This window comes from Garra rufa, chromosome 23 (assembly GCF_049309525.1).
Source record: "Garra rufa chromosome 23, GarRuf1.0, whole genome shotgun sequence".
NCBI classification, from domain to species: Eukaryota; Metazoa; Chordata; class Actinopteri; order Cypriniformes; family Cyprinidae; genus Garra; species Garra rufa.
The window spans coordinates 17,621,543-17,645,273 of NC_133383.1; the positions used below are offsets into that span (position 1 = coordinate 17,621,543).

At 34.0% G+C, this 23,731-nt stretch overlaps 1 protein-coding gene across 18 annotated transcripts in view; it reads right to left on the reverse strand.

Moving 5' to 3' along the window:
- picalma (phosphatidylinositol binding clathrin assembly protein a) overlaps nt 1–19,237 on the reverse strand; it is a 64,340-nt gene extending 45,103 nt beyond the window's left edge. For 3 of the 18 annotated variants that reach the window (XM_073830011.1, XM_073830012.1, XM_073830010.1), the window contains exons 1-2: nt 19,045–19,237; nt 18,683–18,936 (exon numbers count right to left, since the gene is read on the reverse strand). In XM_073830011.1, coding sequence (XP_073686112.1) covers nt 18,683–18,812 — 130 coding nt within the window. In that variant the 5' untranslated portion in view covers nt 18,813–18,936; nt 19,045–19,237. The remainder of the gene's footprint in view (nt 1–18,682; nt 18,937–19,044) is intronic. The other 15 variants (XM_073830017.1, XM_073830014.1, XM_073830018.1 and 12 more) reach the window with 9 other exon arrangements.
- Nucleotides 19,238–23,731: the final 4,494 nt, after the last annotated feature.

Genomic DNA, 23,731 nt, shown 5'->3' on the forward strand with positions numbered 1-23,731 from the left:
TCAACCACAGAAAACTTCAATGTAAGCATATTTGAATGTGACCAGGATATTATATATATATATATATATATATATATATATATATATATATATATATATATATATATATATATATATATATATATATATATATATATATATATATATATATATATATATATATATATAAAAAGAAGTAAAATAAGATATAAAACATAAAATAAAAAAATAGAATAATTACTATAAATAAAGAAAAAAATAAGTGATTAAATAAAAAAAAAATGTGAGTTTGTAATGAAACGTAACTAAAATACATTTAAATAAAAGTTAAAAACAGTGGTCGCCATATCCTTAAATTAATATAAAACTAGTAAAAACTAGTAAAAAAAAAATTAATAAAATAAATATTTGAATGTGGTCAGAATATTTTCAAAAATAAAGTAAAATAGGATATAACACAAAATAAAAATAAAAATAAATCAACAAATAAAATAAATTAAGTGATTAAAGAAAATGGTGAGTTTGTGGTGGACTGATTGATTAATTTATTCTGAAAAATAAAAGGCAATTAGAATACATTTAAATAAAATTTTAAAAACAGTGGTCACATATCCTTAAAAAAAATGAAAATAAAATAAATATTTGATTGTGGCCAGGATATTTTCAAAAAAAATAAAGTAATATAAGATATTAAAAAAAAAATTACAATAAATAAAACAAATTAAGTGATTAAATATTTTCTTTTATTTTGTTAAATAAAATGTAAGTAAAATACATTTAAATAAAAGTTTAAAAACAGTGGTCAGCATATCCTTAGATTAAAATGAGTAAAATCAAATAAAAATCAAATAATAAAAGTAAAATAAGATGTAAAACATAAAATAGAAAAAAAAATGGCCATGTACTGTAACTGACATAGAAATGATAAAAGACAGATGATATGGGATATACTTATTACTTATTGATTCACAAGTTATGATTTAAGTGTCTTAAAATGGCCAAATATTGGCCAAAATTGGTTCTAAACAGACAAAATCCATTCCACATTTGATCATTTTAAGCTTCAAAAATGTTGATTGGCACTCTTAATCTCATTAACAAAAAAAATAATTCAAAAAGTGTTTCACTTAGAAAAACATCAGAATTTTTTTCAGGTTCATCATTTTGCACAGTATCATCAACTACAATTATTTTTGCTGACAAAAATTAAAAAGTTAGGCCATTAAAAAGTGATTCAGTATAACATGACAGAATTCTGACTAAACAAATATTTTATGACATTTTATGAGAATGTATTAAAAAAAGAAAAACTACATGATGCTGTGTGAAACTTCTGTAACCTCCTGCCACAGTTTTAAATGTTGTGACATTCTAAAAGTCAGCCAACCTATTTACTGAAAAAAGCCGTTCTGGACAGCATGTGATGCTAAGGTGCCTCCGCTCAGCGCGTTAGCATTCAGACAGCGCTGACATGGTGCGAGTGAGAGACGTGCATTGATATCCTGTGCTTTATTAGTTCTTTGGCTGGACTCCACAGCCATCTGCGCTCCGAGAGCGAGAGCGGGATCCCTCAAGGCTTTCTCTACGCCACCGACACTGTGAGACTCATTCAGGGCCGCAGCTTATCATGCCATTCATGAAGCCTCCCACAGACAGCGAGGGAGGACGCTGCTGCCGCCGCCTCTCTCCGTTGGGAATCAGATCTGAACAGGATTATATCATCGTAAAGTTTTCTGGATTCGAATATTGGAGAAACCACTTCAAGACCCTCTTAAATGAAATGAAAAAGCCACTTCCACTCTTCGTTACAACCCATTTCAAAGACACAAGAGTAATCACACACTCCGTGACAAATCTCCACCCAATATTAGTGCATAACGTGACCTTTTGATGTGAAAATATGCTGCACGGCGAGCATGGGTGGTCTACAGAATGCCCTCTCTTTTACAGATAACATCCACCATTTAAACCTGCACAAAGGCTTGGCCACGTGACAACAAAAGACTTTTCAGAGCCAACACAAAACGCCTGCGCCAAGCTGCGAACGCACACTTCCATGGGGCTCAAGTGAAAGATCAAAGCCAGAAGACGACGACGTGGAGTCGATGTTTAATGGTGTTATCAACCTACGCCAGGGTAACCGGACACTGACGGGTTAACCTTACATGCCCTGATGTAGCCAACAAGCTCACTGAAAAGAAGGAATGAGAAACTCTTTCCCAATCAAGACCCACCCAATGTGTATCTCTGTCTCTCTGGAGTGGAGACAACCGTGATTGATGGGTGTACATGCATGTGTTTCCAACCATGTGATGGTCACGTGATGAAAAACAAGTTAGTTATGTGATCCGCTCTGCCTAAACATCAAACTCTTTGATGTTTTACCTACTTTAAGGCAAAAACCTTGCCAAGCTTAAACTGTAATAAAATATCTGTGTTTCTCTGACATTGATGCTTATGATCTGAAATGCCTGCAGGGTAAATGACGCAATATTCAAAGTTGTCACATGCAAAAAAAAGTATGCACTGGCAGTGTTCTGTCTAATATTAGACTGACTTTTTCCTTCTATGAAATATGTTGAAGGAACAGGTTGATATTTCGATACTCGAAAATTATTTACTCACCCCAAACCTGTATACCTCACTTGAGCAATAATTGTGTACTTTTAAGTTGAATCTCAAGTCTAGCCTCCATTAGTTGTAAATTCATGTGAATAAAAAGCTCTACACATGTTTTCCTTTTGAGGAAACAAAGTTGTATGGGTTTAAAACAACTACTTCATTTTCTAGTCTTTTAAAACATGACTTGTCCTTGTAAACATACGAATAACAGGACAGCGTTGTGGTAAAGCCTATTAATAGAGAAAGATGTTAACTTTAGACTAAAATGTTGAGCCATCCAAAGGTTATGGTGGAAATATGCAAAACCTACACCACTAAATATCCATTTCCTCATGGTTAGATAATATATCTGGGACAATGACATGACTCATTTTGTCCAAATGTAATTTGGTAACTTAACTAGATTAGGGACCACATATTCACTATTAAAGGAACGGTTCACACAAAAATGAAAATTCTGTCATTAATTACTCACCTTCATGTCATTTCAAACCCGTAAGACCTTCGTTTACAAATTAAGATATTTTGGATAAAATCTGAGAGTTTCTGACCCTGCATAAACAGCAATGCAACTGACACGTTCAAGGCCCAGAAAGGTAGTGAGGACGTCATTAAAATAGTCAATGTGACATCAGTGGTTTAACCAAATTTTTATAAAGCTACGAGAACACTTTTTGTGTGCAAAGAAAACAAAAAAATAATTTATTCAACAATTTCTTCTTTGTGTCAGTCTTCAACGTGCATTTACCAAAGTACACAAAAGTTTTGTTAGCTTCATACATTTACGGTTGAACCTCTGATGTCACATGGCCTATTTTATTGATGTCCTTACTACCTTTCTGGGCCTTGAACGTGTCAGTTGCAGTGCTGTCTACACAGGGTCAGAATTTAATTAAAAAAAATGTATGGGAAAAAAAAAAAAAAAAAAAACTAATCCAACGCACTTTGAGAGTTCAAAATTAAAAGCTCCAACCCATGTTCTTAACTAAGAAAACTTACTAAAAAAAGTCAGTGAATTGAACTTTAAAGGGGACTCAACCCTCTTTTTATTTGTGTTATACCGTCTCAGTCTAAATTACATTCACGCTGGTATTTTAGGAAGCCGAACAAATTAGAATTGTAAAACAATTGCACTGTAAAATAAAATGAATATTTTTGCTTTACACTACAGTAGGGAAATTACAATACTGCTTTCCTAATTTCTACACTTGAAAGAGACGTTTTGAATTTGGAATGCAGTAATGTTACCCATCTGAACCGTTAGCCGTCAGCAATACTGCACTTTTAAGCTTTTATTTAGACAGAAACAGCAGGAGAGCTTTTATTTTGAAGGAAAACTCCATCTTCAGTGAAAACAGGCCTCCAAAAACACATCTCAGTGTGTCATCTGCCGTGAAAATAAAGCATAACTGGTGGCCATTGCATTCCCAAACGCACACTAAACTTACAGCCCATGGAATAAATAAGTTCACTGCATTCATTCACTGTGAACGGAGCCGTTCTGAGGTGCAGAAAACACCGGATCACGAGCTGTTCCCCTGACAAGCAGCGAAAACAAACTTGACGAATGGATTAAGCCATATTGTGCATTCGGTTTTAGTTTGTTTGACAGATACCATGCCAAAGCATAATGGCCCAAAACAAAAAATGTAAAAACCTTTTATGTTAGAATAAGAAGTGTAAATATATTTAAAAACTACACTTTTTGCCCAGAAGACCTATCGTTTCATATCGTCATGTGACTGCAATGATATCGAGACAGTTTTGCTATCGCGATACCACAACATTGATAATACCGTTACATCCCTATAAATGCGTGTTCCCTAATCTAAAGTGTTTTAAAACATGAATGGAACTTGGTACTTGCATTTTAAGCTAGATTTTTTAAAGATCTCTGACATCCTTATTTGTCAACTAACGATTTGCAATTCACAGGAAATATCATTACCATGAGAGCATGACTAATGTTAATAATTAACCAGGAAAAAAAAATATGTTGATTGTCAAGGGACATTGATCTTAAAGCTATGATGGGCTGGGCTGCATACTGTCATGTATTAAAGGAACACTCCACTTTTTTTGGAAATAGGCTCATTCTCCATCTCCCCCTGAGTTAATTAGTTGATTTTTACCTTTTTGAAATCCATTCAGCCGTTCTCCTGTTCTGGCGATATCACTTTTAGCATAGCTTAGCATAAATCATTGAATCCTATTAGACCAGTAGCATCGCGTTCAAAAATGACCAACGAGTTTCGATATTTGTCCTATTTAAAACTTGACTCTTCTGTAGTTATATCATGTACTAAGACCAGCGGAAATGTAAAGCTGCGGTTTTCTAGGCCGATAAGATTAGGAACTACACTCCCATTTCGGCGTAATAGTCAAGGAAGTTTGCTGCCGTAACATGACCGAAGCAGGCGCATTAATATCACAAAGCGCCTGAAATTAGATCCCAGCTAGGTAACTTCCAATGTGACCGGTGCAAAGTTTGTGTAATTCCGGTTGTTGCAGCTGTCAGAGTTGCAGCTGGTAAATTGTTAGTGGCTGGATTTACCTGTGTGCGATTAGCTATGGTTATGTGCATTGTAAGGGGCTGTGATAGTAAGTCGAAGACGTACTCTACTACCATGTTTCATAGAATTCCCACGAAAAAAAAGCAATTCCGACTAATGAATCAATGGCTGGCTGCTCTGAACATGGATCTCAAAACACCGTTAGCAACGATCAAGAAATGGCGTGTTTGCTACGAGGATTTTGAACCAGATGACTATTTGGATAGTTTTTTAACGGTACTACATCACGGCGTCTAAAGGACACGGCGATCCCAACAATCTTCAAACTAACGTTACAGACAGGACAACGAGGAGCATCGCCCATGGCTGTAAGTGTAACATGATATTGTTGGCTAACGTTACCTGTGAAATGCAACCCCTGAAGAGTAGTTTTGGGCGAACAGTTGGCCTAGTATTTGCTATGACCAAATTCCATGTATGATTGCAAAAGAAAGTTATTGCGAACAGTCGGTGGTGTTTAAAGTCAGTTTTGAGTAAAAGTGTACATCATGAATATAAGCCTGAAAATGCAAACTGACAGTATGCATTTAAAATCTTTATATTATATATTGTAGAGGTTGCAGGAATAACTTACTCTTGCGACAGCTGGCCATTAGGTCCACTCGGCGTGTGACGTTTTTTCTAGTTTATTTTGTCAAACCGGAAAAAAAAATCGACTATTGCAGGATGCAGCATTGCATCCAAGTCCTCGGATGTTGCGACCTGACACTTCCTCATCAGGTAGATCCACCCTTGCCATCGATGGCAATACCTGGTCCCACTCGCGACAACACAGGCACTCACTTTCAGTTGGCATGGGCTGGCAAGCCCCACCAGCTCGAATCTGCTCTCCTCATCCCTTCTGTCCCAGGCAGTTCAGACACACTTTCTTGTCTTTCGCGTACCAAAACCTTAGCTTCAGTGAATTCTGGTTCAAATTGATACGGTTCAGGATCTGCACCAAAGTAAATATCTCCTAAATCGTCTCTCAAAAATGTCTCCATGGCGAGGAACGCTGCCTGTGCTGCATGCACGTTGGATATGTTGACGGAAGTAAACATTTGCATTTGTAAACATGTGCTGTGTGATATTACTGCGCCTGCTTCGGTCATATTACGGCAGCAAACTTCCTTGACTATTACGCCGGAATGGGAGTGTAGTTCCTAATCTTATCGGCCTAGAAAACCGCAGCTTTACATTTCCGCTGGTCTTAGTACGCGATATAACTACAGAAGAGTCAAGTTTTAAATAGGACAAATATCGAAACTCGTTGGTCATTTTTGAACGCGATGCTACTGGTCTAATAGGATTCAATGATTTATGCTAAGCTATGCTAAAAGTGATGTCGCCAGAACAGGAGAACGGCTGAATGGATTTCAAAACGGTAAAAATCAACTTATTAACTCGGGGGGAGTTGGAGAATGAGCCTATTTCCAAAAAAAGTGGAGTGTTCCTTTAATGCACCGTACACCTAAAAAACAACAAAAAAGTCATGTTTTCTTGTGTTGACAAACCTAAACAGAAGCTAAACTACAAGACCTAACGTCATCACTACGGTGTAACGTGCCCTCAGCCTTCAAATACCATTTACTTTTGTTAAATGACAGGAGAACAGAGTGGACTCAGCAACAGGATGCTGCAAACTTCCTACAGTTCATGACAGGAAACTGATTCGACATGAATCCTTTAAAACGCTCAGTCATAAAACAGGCTGATGATGGAAATATGTAGACTCTCTGACCCCTGAAGTAAAGAAATGCCAGGAGGCAACAAGAGAAACAGACAGGTAGAAACAAACAGTGATGGAGAGGAGAGAGGCAGACAGGATTTTTTTGTTTGTTTGTTTTTTTTTCATCACAGCTCTGGTCCGCTTCAGGCAGACCCATTTGTGAGGGCAGAGGACAGGAAACCATTAAGTGAATGATTGCTCCCCTGATTCGAAGGCTTTAACTCCCAGACAGATAGAAGACAGCATCCTGCTCTGCATCACATAAGCATGGTGCACAAGGGCTGAATATACCTGCAGACTTACCTGGACAGGTAATGAATAACCAGTAACACAGACTTGGTCAATAAGAACTACTGAGACAAGTCTCTTGCAATATTATATTATATGTATAATGGTACGTACAGTATATTAAATAATAACAAGTTATATAATAATAGAGATGCATGAATATAGTGTTGCAAATCAGTTTCCAAAACATATTTTAACCAGACAATACTGCTTCCCATGAAGGCCATGTGGTTAACATCAGTCCAGCACCAGCAGAAGCAAATATCATGGCAGAAAAATGCCACATGTACAGAGTGCATTCACAGAGCTCACTGGCTAGAGGAAGGAGAACATATCTGAGCTGGAATGCAGGCTTGACTTCACAGCATTGTAGAATCCAGAGCATGTTGCGGAAGTGGATGTAGAGAGAGAGAGAGAGAGAGAGAAAAAGAGGGAGAATGAGGTAGACAGCTGCACAGAAATGAGGGAAACATGCCACATAAACTCAAATATGAATATCAGAAAAGAAACTGCTGTAAACTTGGGAACTACAACTAATAAAGCATGGCATAGTTTTTTACCAAAAAATGAGCAGCTGTTAAAGGTTATTGAATATTAAAATTAAATTAAAAACAAAATGTTTTCACCAAAAAAAAAAAAATGAGCAGCTGTTAAAAGTTGAGAAATAAAATAAATTAATAATAAATTAAATTAAATTAAAATTAAATTAAATCAAGCATGGTTTTCACCAAAAAATTTGCAGCTGTTAAAGGTAATTGAGTAATAAGATAAAATTCAGGAAGTCAATTATGTCAAGCATGGCATGGTTTTCACCAAAAAAAATGGGCAGCTGTTAAAAGTTATTGAGTAACAAAACAAAATAAAAAATGTTTAGATAAATAAATAGAAAAAAATGAGCAGCTGTTAAAGGTTATTGAGAAATAAAATAAAATAAAATAAAAATAAAATAAAAATTCAGGAAGTCAATTATGTCAAGCATGGCATGGTTTTCACCAAAAAATGAGCAGCTGTTTAAGGTTGAATAATAATAATAATAAAAAAAAATAATAATAATAATAATAGTAAATAAAAAAAATAAAAAAAAATATTTTTCACCAAAAAAAATTAGCAGCTGTTAAAGGTTATGGAGTAATAAAATAAACGTAAAAAATAAAAAATAAATAACAAACTACAGGAAGTCAATTATGTCAAGCATGGCATGGTTTTCAGCAAAACATGAGCTGTTCTTAAAAGTTATTGATTAATAAAATAAATAAAATAAAATACATAAAGTCAATGTCGTCAAGTATGGCATATTTTTCCACCAAAAAAATGAGCAGCTGATAGGGGTGTGACGAGACACTTATCTCACAAGACGAGACGAGACGAGACGAGATTTTGGGTTCACGAGACGAGACGAGATTTAACTTTTTTAAATAAATCCTCAATGATGAAATATATAGGGGAAAATAGTATTTTATTCAACAAAAAACACAAAATGCAAAAAAATGTAGGTGCATTTTGATATAAACTTGTACTTTATCAAATTAAACTTATATTTGAATGAATTGTGTTAATGAAATGTTAATAAGTAATAATACAAAATAAAAAAAAATAAAAAAAAATAATAATATAAAATAAAATACGTATTCAAAAAATTAAAGAATTCAATTTTGTCAAGCATGGCATGGTTTTTACACAAAGAAGAGCAGCTGCTAAAGGATACTGAGTAATAAAAAATGAATTAAATTAAATTAAATAACAAAAAAAAATGAAGTCAAGCATGGCAAGGTTTTCATCAAAAAAATGAGCATCTGTTAAAGCTGCTATAGGTTAATGAGCAATGAGAAAAAAATCAATGAATAAAATTAAATTAAATTTAGTGCATAGGAAGTCAAGCATGTAAAAACATCTTCACAAATGAAAAGAACAGCTGCTCAAGGATAAATGAGAAATAATTCTAAACATCATTCAGTAAAACTTCATGTCTGGACTCATTTTAATCACTGTTACTGGAGGTATTTTATCAATAGTTTTCTCAAAGGTACTCATTAACAAAATAATAGTGAGTCACTACCTCAGACTGGCAAGGACATTTAAACAAGTATCCTCAAGGTAACTTCTCTTTTTCAAATAGCATCTAAAAAAATGCTTTATGACTGAAAGGACAACAAACTATAAGAAAGCAGATCTCCTAAGGTCATTAGCTAATCCTACATAAAAAGTGATGATCAAACAGATGAATTATTACGAGGAGAAGAAATGTCAGGCAAGCACTTTAAATCAAGCTTTTGTTGTTTTGGTTTTTTGTAATTTACAAAAAATTTACAAATTGTAAACCAAAAAGACAGACAATAAACAAAAATCTGAATCACTTGGCCTGCTTCCTCACTGGACTTTTCCATATTTAGACATGGTGACGTTCAGAATGAAGTAGCATGTTTGTTGTGAGAACAAACTCTGCTGATTAGACTCTAGGAGTTTTGACTCATGAATTTCCCCTGATGCAGACAGATCTTGATGGAAGAGTCACTGCGCTCGGTTATCTGCAGACATCTCCCGTTTAATCAGCTCCCAACATTTTTCTGATTTACGGAACAACTTCCTGTTGGCTGTTTAGATTTCGAATAGTTGGCGACCTACAAGAATGCAGGAAGTATCTTGAACTGGTCCAATGGGTTCATCCAGGACAAGACACTTTACAGTCTCGACTGCGAGTTTGGGAGGGTCTGAAAGCAGGAATGCCGATCAACTCCCTGTTCTAACTCACAGCGCAAAACATATTTGCAAAAAACTTATCTTCAGGTTTGCATCTGGATCACCTGACCCTGATCAGACATGAACGCACGCACAACAGTTAGCGGAAGCAAGAGAACTTGGTTTATAATGGATATTTTTCTTACATAAATTCATTGATTCGCTTCAGAAGGCCTTTTATTAAGCAGCTGGAGCTTTGTGGAGTACTTTTTTTGGGCTTCAAAATATCAACACCTATTCACTGCCATTAAAAAGCTTGGAAGAGTCAGGACACTTTTTAATATAACTCTGATTACATTCACCTGAAAGAAGAAAAAGTCATATACACCTATCATGGCATGGGATAATTTTCATTTTTGGGCGAACTGTCTTTTTAAGATAAAAAATTAAATAAAATAAAAAAATAAATAAAATTCAGGAAGTTAATCATGTCAAGCATGAGCTTCTGCTGAAGGTTAATGGCTACAATAAAATAAAATAAATGAAATTTAGGAATTATGTCAGGCATGGCAGGGTTTTTACAAAAAAAAAAAAAAAAGCTTTTGAAAAAAAAAAAAAGCTGCTGAAGTTTAAGAAGTAATAAAAAAAATACAGTTAAATTCTGGAAGTCAAGCAGGGCATGGTTTTCGCAAAAAAATTTAAGGTTATTAAGTAATAAAATAAATTAAAATAAAATTCAGGAATTCAATCATGTCAAACATGGCATGGTTTTCATCAAAAAAAAAAAGTAAAATAAATAATAAAATAAAATTCAGGAATTATGTCAAACATAGGGCTGGGCAATTTGGCTTAGAATCAAAATCTCGATTAATTGAACATTTTAACCCGATTACGATTAATGAACGATTATTTTATTTATTAATAAAATAATATTTAATTATATTTATATAATATTTATTTTTTTGCCCTCATAGTTCACTGACAAGTTTTGTACAGTTAATATGTTCACATATTACAAGCGAGAGATTTTTGGATGAAGGGTGCATTACTTGATTTTAAAATAATTGAAGGAAACACACTATCTACGATCTATGATTATTAATTGAACATCAGTGTTGAACAGCTGAAATTAAAGCAAGCATTGCTTAAAACGAAAAGTCACATTTTTCTTGAAAATAAATAACTTGCACTATTGGAAACAAAATAAATAATTTTCAATGTTTTTCATATTAAAAGTAGAAAATAAGCAGTATCTCCTCTAAATAAAATTACCCTTGTATATCCTGTAAATACTTTTTACTGTATAAATACTGTTTAAGCTCTCCATCGACATGTCGGCGGAATAACGGAACGGAGCGCTAGTGTTTTTTAAAGGGAAAGTAATTGAAATAATCTTCCTGGAAAAATTTTAACGATTATAGGTTCTGAATGTCGATTTCGATTATTTTTCGATTAATCGCCCAGCCCTAGTCAAACATGACATGGTTTTTACCAAAAAAAATGAAAATGAATAAAATAAACATAAAATAAAATAAACATAAATAACAAATTAAGCAGCTGCTAAAGGTTATTGAGCAATAAAAATAAATAAATAAAAACTAAATTAAATTAAATTCAGGAATCATGTCAAGCATGGCATGGTTTTCACCAAAAAAATTAAAATTAAAATTAAAATAAAATAAAATAAAATAAACAAATAAATGCAGCTGATTATATAAAAGGTTGAAATAATAATAATAATAATAATAATAATAATAATAATAATAATGATTAAATTAAATTCAGGAATTATGTCAAGCATGGCATGGTTTTCACCAAAAACAATTAACATCTGCTAAAGGGTTAATTAATAAAAAAAAAAAAATAATAATAATAATTAATTAATTAAATAAAACAATATATATTTTTTATTTGTTTATTTTGTTACACAAATGCATCGCTTCACTTCAGCAGGCTTTTATTAACCCTCCGGAGCCGTGTGGAGTACTTTTTATGATGATTGAATGCACTTTTTTAGGCTTCAAAATCTCAACACCCATTCACTGCCATTATAAAGCTTGGAAGAGCCAGGGTACTTTTTAATATAACTCTGATTGTATTCGTCTGAATGAAGAAAAAGTAATATACACCTATCATGAGGTAATTTTCATTTTTTGGGTGAACTATCCCTTTAAGATACAACTTTTCCGAGAGGCTTTTCCCATGTAAACTGTCTAGCAACCAGCCAAATATGATCCTGGAACTGCTTTGAGATACTTGCAGCCCTCGCTGAACATTCTTTTTATGCCCTAAATTTCTGTGCCATCATCACTCAAAAACCAGTAAAGAGGGCGTCGCAACCTTTCCCTCTCTGCTGTATTTGGGTTGGTGTGACTAGTTACATAATTTTTTATCACTTAAAACCGCTGAGGTAAACAGGCACTTTGCTAATGGCGTACCGGGTCAATAATTTAGGAAATGGAAAACGAAGAAATGCTTTAAAGCCAGGCTCGACTAGGGGGTTCAAACAGTGGCTCTAAAAAGCCGTTACTGGTCTCCATTCACACACAGCAGGGCGGCGAGTCAGCACTCTTTCTGACCGACCGTCATTTGATGCCTCTCCAGTCACATGCTACATTTCGACACAGGTACAGACACACACATTGGTGTGACTGACTTACGGCAGAGCTCTGCCAGAGTGATCCGACACCATAAAACAGCACAGAGGGGTCACTTTGTTGGAGCAGATGACATTTTATAGGTGTTGTAACTACGCCGATGGGATGGAATAACTACAGTCAATGCTCCGTAAGCTTTCCCGCCCTATAACCCAGTGGATTTTTCATGACCGCAACCTTGAAATTGGGCTGAGAAGTCTGTATTTGCAAATACGGATGCTAGGAACACCAATCAAGATGAGAGCGCTTTAATCTATGATTACAACAAACGACTGATCCGATTTCCGCCGGCTGTCCAGTGGTTCATCAGACAGGATGCATTTCACGTCCTGAAAAACCTTTAGCAGTAACCTGGTGCACAAACTGCTTTGTTTTTTGACTACACACCAATCAAGCATGGTGTAGGATAAGCATTATATAATCTGGAACATTCTTCTACATGCTGCCTGGAAGATCTCTGCAGTTATAGGAAATCATGCCATCCGATAGAAAACGCATAATGAGTTAATTCAATTCAGGCACTAAGTTTGCTAGGAGCGGCTGTCTATCTCAAAACCATAAAGATAAGTGAGTGTGTGTGTGTGTGTGTGTGTGTGTGTGTGTGTGTGTGTGTGTGTGTGTGTTTGGTCTCGGACAGATTCTAGGAAGCGTCTATCATATTGCAGAACTGACTCATATGAATGAGCGCCCAGAATAAGCCATGATCCCGTTGAACATGCTTACGCAGCACTGGGGCACGGAAGGCCAGCCAACATGACTTCAACAAGGCATGGAAATACAACAGCGGAAGGTCTGCTGTTGATGTTGGTAGTGCGTATGTGTGTGTGTGAGATTGCCTTTCAATAAATTCAACAACTACCCATCCAGTCTCTCATGGTGAATCCATCAGTTTACTTACACTAAACCATCACCAACACACACGACCCATATTTATATTAAATGGAACATTATTTAAAGGTGTAGTTCACTCAAAAAAGCAAATTCTGTCATTAATTACTTACCATGTCGTTCCAAACCTGTAAAACCATTGTTCATCTTCAGAAGACAAATTAAGATATTTTTGATGAAATTCAAAAGCTTTTTGATCCTGCATAGACTGACAGCAACACAATGACCATGTTCAAGGCCCAGAAAGGTAGTAAGGACACTGTTAAAATAGTCCATGTGACATCAGGGTTCAACCGCAGTTTATGAAGTAGTTTATTTTTGTGTGCAAAAAAAAATAAAAATAATAATAATAATAATAACAACTTTATTCCAGCGGTAATTTTGTTGACAAACAATTTTCGTCCTAATATTCGTCAACGTTTTTTTTTTCACGGACGATAACGAAATAAAACTCATTTTGAATGACAAAAATCTATTGACATTTGCGTCAACGAATAAAAATATGATGAAAATGTTAGGGAGGGACAATTTGGGAAGAGATTCATTCGGATGAATCTGCTGCGTGTTTAGGATGTTAGATTTGTACATATAAACTGTATCATAGCCTATTCATCTATCCAGCGGGACATAAGCTAGCACACACTTGTGCACGTCTCATAAATGTTAAAGGGATCATCAGATGCCCATTTTCCACAAGTTCATATGATTCTTTAGGGTCTTAATGAAAAGTCTATAATATACTTTGGTTAAAAATTCTCAATAGTAGTGTTAAAAAAAAAACACCCTTTTACCTTGTCAAAATCAGCTCTGCAAAACAACATCAACTCATTTTTTTTGCATGGGCCTTTAAATGCAAATAAGCTCTACTTAGCTCGCCCCGCCCCTCTCTGCTGTGGGATTATGAGCTGTAATGTTTACTTTAGCTGCATTTAGCTGTGAAACTTGACAACAAGCACATTATTAAGAAAGGCCGTTTGCAAAGATGCATAAAAAACCCTTATACTCACTTCTGCTGTGGGTGAAGCTGCATCAGGAACAATTTGAAAATGACAGTTTTCAAGTAGCAGACTATGGAAGCCATGGAATAAAATATATATATTTTTTTAAAAAGGGTAAAATGTATTTTATATTTAAAGATTTGATCTCAATTCTGATAAGCAAAAACAATCTGTCATTCTCTCTTTTCCCTTTCGGCTCAGAATCATACGTTTAAATTCCTGATTTCTGGCTTTTTTTCCTTGCTATTGTTGATTTAAATTGAGTTATAAAGTCTGAACTAGGAGAAATAAACTTGCATTTGTTAAAAAAAAGTCTGAATTGCGAGATAAAAGAGGGAAATGTTATGTAAAATGTAAACAGTAATAGGTTTAAATATTTAAATATTATTTTATGCTGTAACACAATATGTCCCCTATGAAACTGAATATGTGAATATTATGTACACCTATTGTTTAAACCAAATCCATGCTTTAAAAGTAGAATAATCATAGCAGTTTTCATCAATAATCTGTCTGTTTAAACGTCTGCGTTTGGTTTCAAATGGCGTCTTTGATGACAGTATTCTATAAAAATGATCTGCATTCCGATTCTGACATCCAAAAGCACAAAAATCGTTTTTTTCTCTTATTCCATGGATTTCCCTCCACTTGTTGCCAATGTTTTTCTGCCACCACAATGCGTGTGCAGCTGCAAGTGACATAACTGTGACATCTACTCCAAATTCCATTTTTGTATTTTTAAATTTTGTTAAACTTTGTTTAGCAATGCCAGCAGAGAATAAATGACACGCTCCACCTTTAACATGGACCAATATGAACCAGCATTACATTTAGCAGAGCTTGAGCACTATAGTGAGTGCTTTGCATTTCCTTATATGCTGCCGAACACACTCAAGCTCTACAGACTAATAATGGCGGACATTATGGAACATAAGACCACGTCCATATATGGACATTAAAGGATGTATACGGCAACTGCTCATCAAAATAAACCAATTCCAATAGCTAACTTTGTTCAGTGCAACTCCTACTGATCAAAGAGCGTTGTTTTATTCATAAAGTTTTCCTTATTAAAAGTCAATAAATCACAAAATGCATTTTCTCTTTTTTATCCTTTATATCAGATTAGAGTGAAACTACAAAGAATTTTGTGACTAAATAAAGTGGCATTATTTATTACCATGTTTTTGTTTTTAACCGAAATCTTTCCTTAACTAAAACATAAAGCAGAATGGAAACAATTGGAGGACATTTTTCAGCCAGCTGGTCATTTCAGGGATAAGGGTAGTTCAAGAGGAATGTTCTCCCTACCCCGGAAACCCGGCCCAAATCAAAGAGGCTGGGGGCCGGAGCCAGAGCCGTATCTAATGTTCAAATCAAACAGAAGGAGAGTGAGACACGCTGCTATTTCTGTCCCAAAGGAAACTCCAGGCGCAGAACGCACTGCTGCCCTGAAATACCTACAAGACCTCGTCACACACTCTCTCCACGCTACGGGAACCAACCTGACGGTACCGGACTACCGTGAAACAAAGTTCTGGATGCGAAACTGGACACACATACTCTTGAATGAAGCAGGCAATTACGTCCAACCTCAACTAAGTTCACAACTTCCCTCTTCTCCTCAAAAATTGTCTGCCAGCACACATGCCATTCTGTATTGTCAAGACCCAGCTAAAAATAGTTGCACCAGAGGAAATTAGCATTGTAGGATGGGAACGAATCCAAAAAGTTATACGTAAACAAGCGGTATGGGGCGAAAGTCTTGATGTGGTGGTGCCTGGGTGCCACCAGCCTTGATTTGAATCAAATGATGGCGCCACTACTGGCATTTATGCAAAAATACAGACACAGATCCACCAAGATCAAAAATCGAGAAGCACAAACACAAAACTGCCAGAAGCAACTGCAAAACTGACAAATTAAGAACGGCAATTGATTTACAGAGTTAATCAAGGGCTTCAGAGCTCACTTAACGTGCACAAACATTCACACTATTCTGGGAGGTCTGATAAGGTCACGACGAGTCCTAAATGAGGCTAGTGTTCTTCCTGAGAATTATTTAGATGCAACACTGGGCATCCAGCTCTGTGAGAGCTGTCAGACTCAGCACCACCACCTGTGAGAACTGAGAACATCTCACTCAGAGAAGACAACCTGATTCCATTTTTACCACACTCATAACAAGCAATACACATGAGATCTTCAGAAAGTTAAAAGCTAACTTGACAGAACAGTCTCACAAGTGCAGCCGCTGCCAGGATTGAGCCAATTACAACGCTGTCTGTCCTCTATAAACACCTGCCACAGTATATCTTAAATTGAATGTTACATAACTTTTAACAGTCAGCATGTTTTTCACTTTTATTGTAAAATCAACTGCGAAGAACTGAATTAACTCTAGAGTTTTCACCAATGACAGATTTTAATAGGACTCTATGTTGTCAGGACTATATGACTTTCATAATTCTAACTTTAAACATACACTAGCAGTCAAAAGTTTTTGAACAGTAAGACTTTGTTTTTTAAAGAAGTATCTGCTCATCAAGCCTGTATTTATTTGATCTAAAATACAGCAAAAGCGGTAATACAGTGATTTTTTTTTTATTAATTAAAATAACTGCTTTCTATTTGAATACATTTCAAAATGTAATTTATTCCTGTGATCAGAGCTAAATTTTCAGCATCATTATTCCAGTCTTCAGTGTCACATGATCCTTCCGAAATATGCTGATTTGCTGTTTAAGAACTTTTTTTAGTATTATATCAATATTTAAAACAGTTGAGTACATTTTTTCAGGATTCTTTGATGAATAGAAATATCCAAAAATCAGCATTCATCGGAAAAATAAATGTTTTTGTATTGTAACATTAAAAAATATACCATTTAAAAGAATTAATAGTTTTACTCAGCAAGGATTGACCAAAAAAGATGAAAATGACATTTATAATGTTACAAAATAGTACTTCAGATAAATGCTGTTCTTCTTAACTTTCTATTCATTAAAAAAATCTGAAAAAAAATTCTACTCAGCTGTTTTCAACATAATAATCATAATATAATAATAATAATATTATTATTAATAATAATAAATGTTGTTGAGTAGCAAATCAGAATATTAGAATGATTTTTGAAGGATTGTGTGACTGGAGAAAGGATGCTAAAAATTCAGCTTTGAAAATACATGAATGCATTACATTTGACAATATATTCAAATAGAAAAAAATATTTAAAATAGTAAAAATGTTAGTTTTTGCTGTACTTTGGATCAAATAAATGCAGGTTTGGTAAGCAGAAGAGACTTCTTCAAAAAAAAAAAAAAAATCTTAAAAATTAAAAAAGTAAAAAACTTTTGACTGGTAGTGTATACGAAAATGATCATTCACTCAATTTAATGCCTTTTATAATCCTAACTTTAGACATACTCCTGTAAAATATGTATCGATTATATAAAAACTCCACACATTTAATATCAAAATGCCTTGTCTTTAACAATTTAAGTCGATGATGACTTCAGCTGTCAAGCTTCAAAAAGCATTATAAAAATAAAATAAAACATCAGAAAATAATTAATAGTCTCTAAAGCCACTTGACATCTTCACGTGAAGAATAAAGTTAAATTTAAGGTGTTAATGAATAAAAATTGTGCTTGACAGCATCACAGCCTTATCCTTAAATCTCCTTTCACTTTCGTTGCATGGAAAAGATCAGCTTGGGCTTTCTGCAATTAATATCTTCTTTTGTGTGCCATATAAAAATGGATTTCATAAAACATGCTGTTGAGCAAGTAATGACAGTTTTCAATTGGTAACTATTCCATTAAGAAACAAACATTAGTCATATGGCAACGTGACCTTAATAAAACTTGCTGCTTTTTAGTTTTGCAACCAAAGACAAAAACAGGGATTTTCTATCACACCAAAAGCATGTTTGTTTGCAATCATTAGATTTCTCAATGAATCCATTGGACTCAACATGCAAGAGTCCTGATTAGACAACAGATGGGCTCATTTTTAAATGTGGTTAATTATTAGTTAGCAAGTTAAATCATTAAATGCACCGCACTGTACTCGTGCTATCTTAAAACCCCATGCAAACGGGACACAAATGATCGGTTTCAACATCAGCAAAGGTCGCTGGAGGAAGCTGGTTAAATAACACGAGCAGCACTGAACGTGAATCTTTTGCAGGCCTCGAGCCCAGAACCTCTCGTTCCCAGGGCGACGAGTGACTGACGTAACTTTGAAACGCGGGTCCGAAAGCAAGCTAGTACAAAATCCTATGACACTTACAGTCCAAATGCTTCTTCTTTGGCCCCATGACTTCGTGCGTGGTCGCCTTGCACACCGTTTTGGACACCGCGGAACCGGTAACACTGTGTTGCGCTGCCGTTATCCGGTCCGTTATGCTCTGTCCAGACATCCTCGCAGTTTGAAACAAACAGAAAAAGGGGGAAAACAAAAAAAGAGGGGGAAAAATCTACTCGGGCTGTTAAATCCAACGGCAATGCTGTAGTCCCTGGGATGTGCACTGTTCCGCCACCTGACTGGGGAAGAAAGAGAGAAAAGAAATGAGATTGCAAGACTCGCTTCAGAGAGTCCAAATGAAGTTTGCTCTCTATGTATGCCGTCAGCTGATCGCGACATTTACGTACCGAACGTTTCCTCTTCTATTAACAGCACAGCGTCCTCTCTCTCTTTCTGTCTCTCTCTCTCAACCCCTCTGTCACGCACTCTCCTCTCCCTCTCTCCCTCTCTCTTAACTCCCCCTTTTCCTCCTCAGTGTCTCTCCTCTCGGTTCTCGCCTCCCCCTGCTGGGTTTAAAAGGCTCGTAGGAAAATGGCGGGTCTGTTTCCTCTTTTCAGAGGATCCTCCCAAGGTTTATATGGATGCTGGATGGTCGGTGCGAAACGACTCCATGTTGGCTCTACACATCAGGCTGGGACTCCCACTACTTAGAAAGCGAGTACTACCGTTTGGCTTGTGAGCCAAAATGGCGGGTCCAGACGTATAGTTTCTGTGTATTATCTACTAGTTCCGCTATTCAGACGGGTGACGGTGCACGTGACGGAATTTGCCCAACCAAATTCATGGTTTCACATGTGGTACTTTTTTACAACATAATCTATTTAGATATATGCCACTGATTAGATATTTGTCACTGTATTTATGTAATAGTTTACAAAATAATAAAATATATAATTGTTTTATAAACTACTAGTCATAATCCTAACTTTATACATACACTACCAGTCAAAAGTTTTTGAACAGTGCGATTTTTAATATTTTTAAAGAAGTCTCTTCTGCTCACCAAGCCTGCATTTATTTAATCCAAAGTACAGTAAAACAGTAAAATTTTGAAATACTTTTGAAATAACTGTTTTCTATTTGAATAAAATGTAATTTATTCCTGTGATTTCAAAGCTGATTTTTTTTGCATCATTACTGTCATCACATGGTCCTTTAAATAAACATTCTAATGTTCTGATTTGCTGTTCAAAAACATTTTTTTATTCTCATTATGTTGAAAACAGTTGAGTAGAATTTTTTCAGGTCTCTTTGGAAGAACTGCATTTTCTTTTGCAACATCATAAATGTATTTATAATCACTTTTGATCTATTTAAAGCATCCTTGCTAAATAAAAGTATTAATTTCTATAATTTCTTTCCCCAAAAAAATACAGACTCCAAGCTTTGTATAATGTTAGTGTATAATATTACAAAAGCTTTTTATTTCAGATAGATGCTGATCTTAGTTTTTTCTATTAATCAAAGAATCCTGATAAAAATGTAAAATTAAATATTGATGATAACAATAATAATAATAATAATAATAATAAATGTTTCTTGAACAGCAAATCAGCATATTAAAATGATTTCTGAAGGATCATGTGACATTTAAGACTGGAGTAATGCTGAAAATGTAGCTTTGATCACAGGAATAAATTACATTTTGCAATATATTCAAATAGTAAGCAGTTATTTTAAACAGTAAAAATATTTCACAATTTTACTGCTTTTGCTGTACTTTGGTTCAAATAAATGCAGGCTTGGTGAGCAGAAGAGACTTGGTAATTGCAATTGTGTGTGTGTGTGTGTGTGTGTGTGTGTGTGTGTGTGTGTGTGTGTGTGTGTGTGTGTGTGTGTGTGTGTGTGTGTGTGTGTGTGTTTTATTTTTAAATATAATATAAACATGCAGAAAGTGTGTGAGTATTTCGTAAGGTATAAAGTTGAAATCTACAATAAACAATTGGGGGGGAATTAAGTTTTCTATTTTTTAAATCTTTATTACTTTGTCATAATTTATGATTCGTTTGGAGAGAAAAAAATATGTAGACTTATTAGCTTCCAGGAGATTAAATGATTAACTTGTGGGAAAGAAAATAAAAATTAAACATTCAGTGCAATAATGGTTTAATCTTTCCTTACAGAATGTCTGGAAAGAGAGACATCTAGTGACAAAAATATGCAATTACAGAAAGCATTAAAAAGTAGGTTGTGTCAAGCGTTTTAAGGCAATCGATCATTCCTGAGCTGCGTCTTTAAAGCTTAAATAATTGATGCATATTACAGTAGTTGATTATACTTGTGTTGACTATATGCTTTGTAAGTGAAGCACGAGTGATTTGTCAATGCCTAGACAGTCCTGCAACCGTCTAAGCTCAGCTTGATGCATTACAATACAGATTGCATACGAATACAAATATGCAAACGAAAAATACAAACAAGCATGTGTATATTTTCCTGTGCCCATAGATAGATCGATAGATAGATAGATAGATAGATAGATAGGTAGATAGATAGATAGATAGATAGATAGATAGATAGATAGATAGATAGATAGATAGATAGATAGATAGATAGATAGATAGATAGATAGATAGATAGATAGATAGATAGATAGACTGGTGTAATTCGATGGAAATGAGGAGCAGAGAGGGAGAGGGTATCAGAGATTGAATGTCCGGGAGATCAGGCACTAATGCACAATGCCAGAACACTGATCAGTTTCAGAACGAGGCTCATTTGTGTTAAATGGGCCGAGCAGATTGATTTAGGCCTGTATCAACAGTCGGCATCTCACAGGTGGCATCAGTGCTCATTATGTTGAAGTTTGACCGGTAGGGGGCGATGTGCCCATGCGGGTCTCTGTGTCCTTGTTCACAAACTTTCAAGAGCATCTTGACAACATCCATTTGAGAGACCGCAGGTGCATGTCAGCCTTTCCTATTTACAACAGATACCAGAATGCTGAACAATATTTCAAGAGGTTGTATTTATATATTACATTATTTTACATAAGTGTAATCTATACATTTCAGGATCCTTTGACATGTAATCGATACCACATGCAAAAATTGTATTACCAAACAATACACTAAATAATAATAATAATAATAATAATAAAGCTTCATCAATTTCAAATAATTATTATTATTATTTAGATAATAATTATTATAATTACTGGTATTATCATATATAACTTAGACATTTAAAGAGTTTTGTATTTATATTTTACATAACATTTAAATAATTTATATTTTACATAACTTATTATGTATAATCCTTTGACATGTAATTACACAAATTGTTAATAGATTTTATTATTAAAAGCAAAACATTTAGTAAATAATCGTAATAATGCTTCACCATTATCAAATTATTATTATTATTATTATTATTATTATTATTATTATTATTATTATTATTATTATAGCAGTTTTTAAATATTTTCTTGATTACAGCAATGGCACTTTTTAATATTTTTATACCACTATTATTATTTAGAATGATAATTATGATCATTATTACTGGTATTATTACATATAACTTATAGGCATTTAAAGAGTTTGTATTTATATTTTACATAACTAATATAACTACACAAACTGCTATTAGCTTTTATTATTAAAAGAAAAACATTTAATAAATAATAATAATGTGAACTATAATAATAATTATTATTACTATTATTATTATTGGAGCCAAAATTGCAGTTTTAAAATATTTTCTGCATTACATTGCATCTTTTTATATCACTAATACTATTATTATTATTATTTAGAATGATCATTATTATCATTATTATTGGTATTATTATATATAACGTATAGGCATTTAAAGAGTTTGTATTTTTATTTTACATACTATTATAACCACATAAACTGCTAAAAAAAACTGCTTTTATTATTAAAAGCAAAACATTCAATAATAATAATATGAACTATAATCCTAACACTTTTTTATTTTTAAAAGCAATAATAATAATAATAATAATAATAATAATAATAATAATATGAACTATAATTCTGACACTGTTTTATTATTAAAAGCAAAACATTTATTATTATTAATAATAATAATAACATGAACTATAATCATGACACATTGATGTTTTATTATTAAATGCAAAACATTTAATTAATAGTAATAATAATAATAATAATAATAATAATAATAATATGAACTATAATCATGACACATTGATGTTTTATCATTAAAAGCAAAACATTTCATAAATAATAATATGAACTGATTATTATTATTATTATTATAAAAAATAATTTTCAGATAATTTCCTGCATCACAATCATGGCTCACTGATGTTTTGTATGCTGCGTTATAGGGATCTCAGTCTGTGGGGTTTGTGTCTGTGAGGAGAGAGCTGGTTATAGATATGGCTCATAATGAAAAGGTGTGTCCCTCAGGTCTGAATACCACATGGCTTGTGTTTCACACATAAACAATAAGGCATCTTGTGATTTCTGCCACCTGGGACCAGAAACACAGCTTTTCTGTCTGTTTCGTCCCGCAGAGTTCTCTCACATGCACAATAGTTTCCTCAAACGCTGTCCAGTCTCTAAAAACTCATTTCCAGATCAGAGTCTTTTTTACAGTAGCTCCACAGTATAAAACCAAGGTTTTTCATATATAGCCTATAAAAACAAATCAATTAAAAACCATTTTTGAAAAACAAACCATTTTTGATACCATAGAAAATGTCAAAAATGACAATCATTGATATGATAAATTGAATTTACAGTAACACCAACAGATTCAGAAATCATTCTGAGTTCTAAAACACATTTAAAAGCAATTTTAAGTTTCGAACATCCTCTACTAATTATAAATTTCAATTTCACAAATATTATTCAAATAACTTATATTCATTTTAATTGAAAACACTTTTTTAACTTAAAGAAAAAAAACTAAAAAGGGGCCACAAAATGGGTCATTAAAAGGGTGTGAGAAGAAAAGTGATATAGATGTCAGATGCTCGTTATGGATACCTTTTTTCTGTATATAGCATGTGCTATATGACCCCATTCAACAGCAAATATA